The 2,154-nt window shown below is 44.1% G+C and overlaps 1 protein-coding gene across 1 annotated transcript; it reads left to right on the top strand.

Moving 5' to 3' along the window:
* Nucleotides 1–459: 459 nt before the first annotated feature.
* Nucleotides 460–1,548, top strand: LOC116010079. The gene has a single exon (XM_031249346.1). It carries the CDS (start codon nt 460–462, stop codon nt 1,546–1,548), a length of 1,089 nt encoding a protein of 362 aa, XP_031105206.1.
* The last annotated feature ends 606 nt before the right edge of the window (nt 1,549–2,154 follow it).

The following is a 2,154-nucleotide window of genomic DNA, read 5'->3' as shown; positions in this document are numbered from 1 at the left end:
ATTTCGCGCATCACGCCTCCACGCCTCTCACACGCGTGTGAGCGTGCGTGGGAAGCTTCTGGAAAGTTTCCACGCTTACTCACACGCGTGTGGCCTTCCAGATCAGTCCTCCGGGGCTCCGCTTTTGCCTGGTTTGCTCTTTAAGCTCATCTTTTGGTCCTATATGCTCCCGGGGCTCCTGTTTTGCTTCTTTTAAGCTAAAAATAGCTTTTGTGCATCAGTTAGTAATTTTCAAGCATTTACGCACATAATTTGCCAGATAAGAATGCTATAGATGCGATAAAACACCCTAAAACGTGCCTGAAATAAGGGTATCTCGGAGTCTTATCACCTCCATATTACCCTCCAACGCACTTTGACGAGCCAAACCATCCAAATTCTGAAAATTTTGCGAGCAGTGACCAATCCACGCAAGCAACACGCGTGTGTGCCGGCGTGGGAACTCACTGGAACAATTCCATGCCGAGTCACACGCGTGGTGACGACGTGGACAGAGCCGACACATGTGCATATTCTTCTACTTCCCTAGAACAGCCTCTTTCGGCTGAAAACAACCAAACCCCCCTCAAGCAACGCTTAAATGATTTTATACGAGAAACGAGGGAGGATAATGCTAAACTCAAAGAAACCATCACTAAAGAGATGCTGGGAGAAATTCAAGAGCTTCGCCACGAAACACTCTCACCACTCCAAACGGTTGAGAGCACACTCGCAAAGATTATGGAAATGATCCAAGTCCAGGGAGAAACAGATGTGAACGCTATAACACTAAGAAGCGGGAGAGCACTTCCAGAAGTTGTTCCGCCTCCGCCACAATCTGTTCCGACAAAAGAACCAAGGATGGACAATGATGAGACTTCCAACGCGACGCAAGTTGAACGAGCACTCGAAGAAGAATTCAGAAGGGAAGACATACAACCACAACCCTCTCGAAAAGGAAAAGAAATCATGCAAGAGCCACCACCAGTGTCGAAAGCGAAACTTCCATTTCCTCAAAGATTCCGCACTGACATCAACAACGCCAAGTATGATAAGTTCTTACAAATGCTACGACAGCTACACATTGACATGACATTCATTGACGCACTGGGAGAAATGTCGAGGTATGCCAAATTCCTTAAGGATCTTTTATCTAACAAAAAGAGATTGGCTGAGACTGCTACTGTTGTGTTAGGAGAAGAGTGTTCTGCTATATTACATAAGGATGTGCCCCGGAAGTTAAAAGATCCGGGAAGCTTCACTATACCTTGTAATATAGGAGGCACTACTTTTAATAGAACCTTGGCAGACCTAGGTGCTAGTATCAATCTGATGCCTTTTGCACTATACCGAAAATTGAATTTAGGAACTTTTAAGCCTACACGCATGTGTATTCAGTTAGTTGACCGATCCACCAAATACCCTAGGGGTATAGTGGAAGATGTTTTGGTCCGAGTCGATAAATTCATTTTTTCAGTGGACTTTGTGATTTTAGATATGGACCCGGATATAGAGATTCCTCTCATCCTGGGCAGACCTTTCTTGGCGACTGATAAGCACCAAGAATAGCACTTATAAGGGGTCTTTATTAGATTAAAATCACATCGTTTGGCATCCAATTACAACAATTGCATGCATTTCAGCTCAAATGCGATTAGTTTCCTCTAACAACATTTCTAGAAAGAGTTTTGAAGCATTTCACAGGTTGGAAAGGGATTTGAAGCTAAAATGGAGCAAAAAGATGAACAAGCCAGCATGCAGTAACGCCCCACGCCCCCTCACACGCGTGTGACTGGGCGTGGAATCATTCCAGAGAGCCCCCACGCCACTCACACGCGTGTGAGCACTCGTGGTCGGGCCAAGGGTTATTTTGGGAAAGTTGTCCCTTTTCTTTGTCACCTATATAAAATCCCTTTTGTCCAAAACCTAAAGGAGGAGGAACTTAGATCAGAAAATTGATAGAATAGGATAGTTAGATCGAGAGGGTTTTCTCCCCTCTTGGGGGAAAACTCCTTTCATTCATAGATAGAGTAGATTAAGGGCAAGAAGGAAGATTAGGATTCAAGATCAAGGTTGTAAGGCCCCCTTTTTCCAAGGGGTGGTAACCATTCTCTTTAATTTCTAATCTATTACTTGTTTCTTTGAATTTCCTTTCCCTTTTCTTGTTTCTTATTA

Source organism: Ipomoea triloba, chromosome 1, assembly GCF_003576645.1.
Source record: "Ipomoea triloba cultivar NCNSP0323 chromosome 1, ASM357664v1".
Classification (NCBI taxonomy): domain Eukaryota; kingdom Viridiplantae; phylum Streptophyta; class Magnoliopsida; order Solanales; family Convolvulaceae; genus Ipomoea; species Ipomoea triloba.
Note: the sequence above shows the minus strand (reverse complement) of the source record. Positions and strands in the feature narration are given on the sequence as shown.

Coding starts and splice junctions, on each gene's coding strand:
- LOC116010079 (XM_031249346.1), top strand. CDS start 460: ATGCCGAGTCACACGCGTGGTGACGACGTGGACAGAGCCGACACATGT.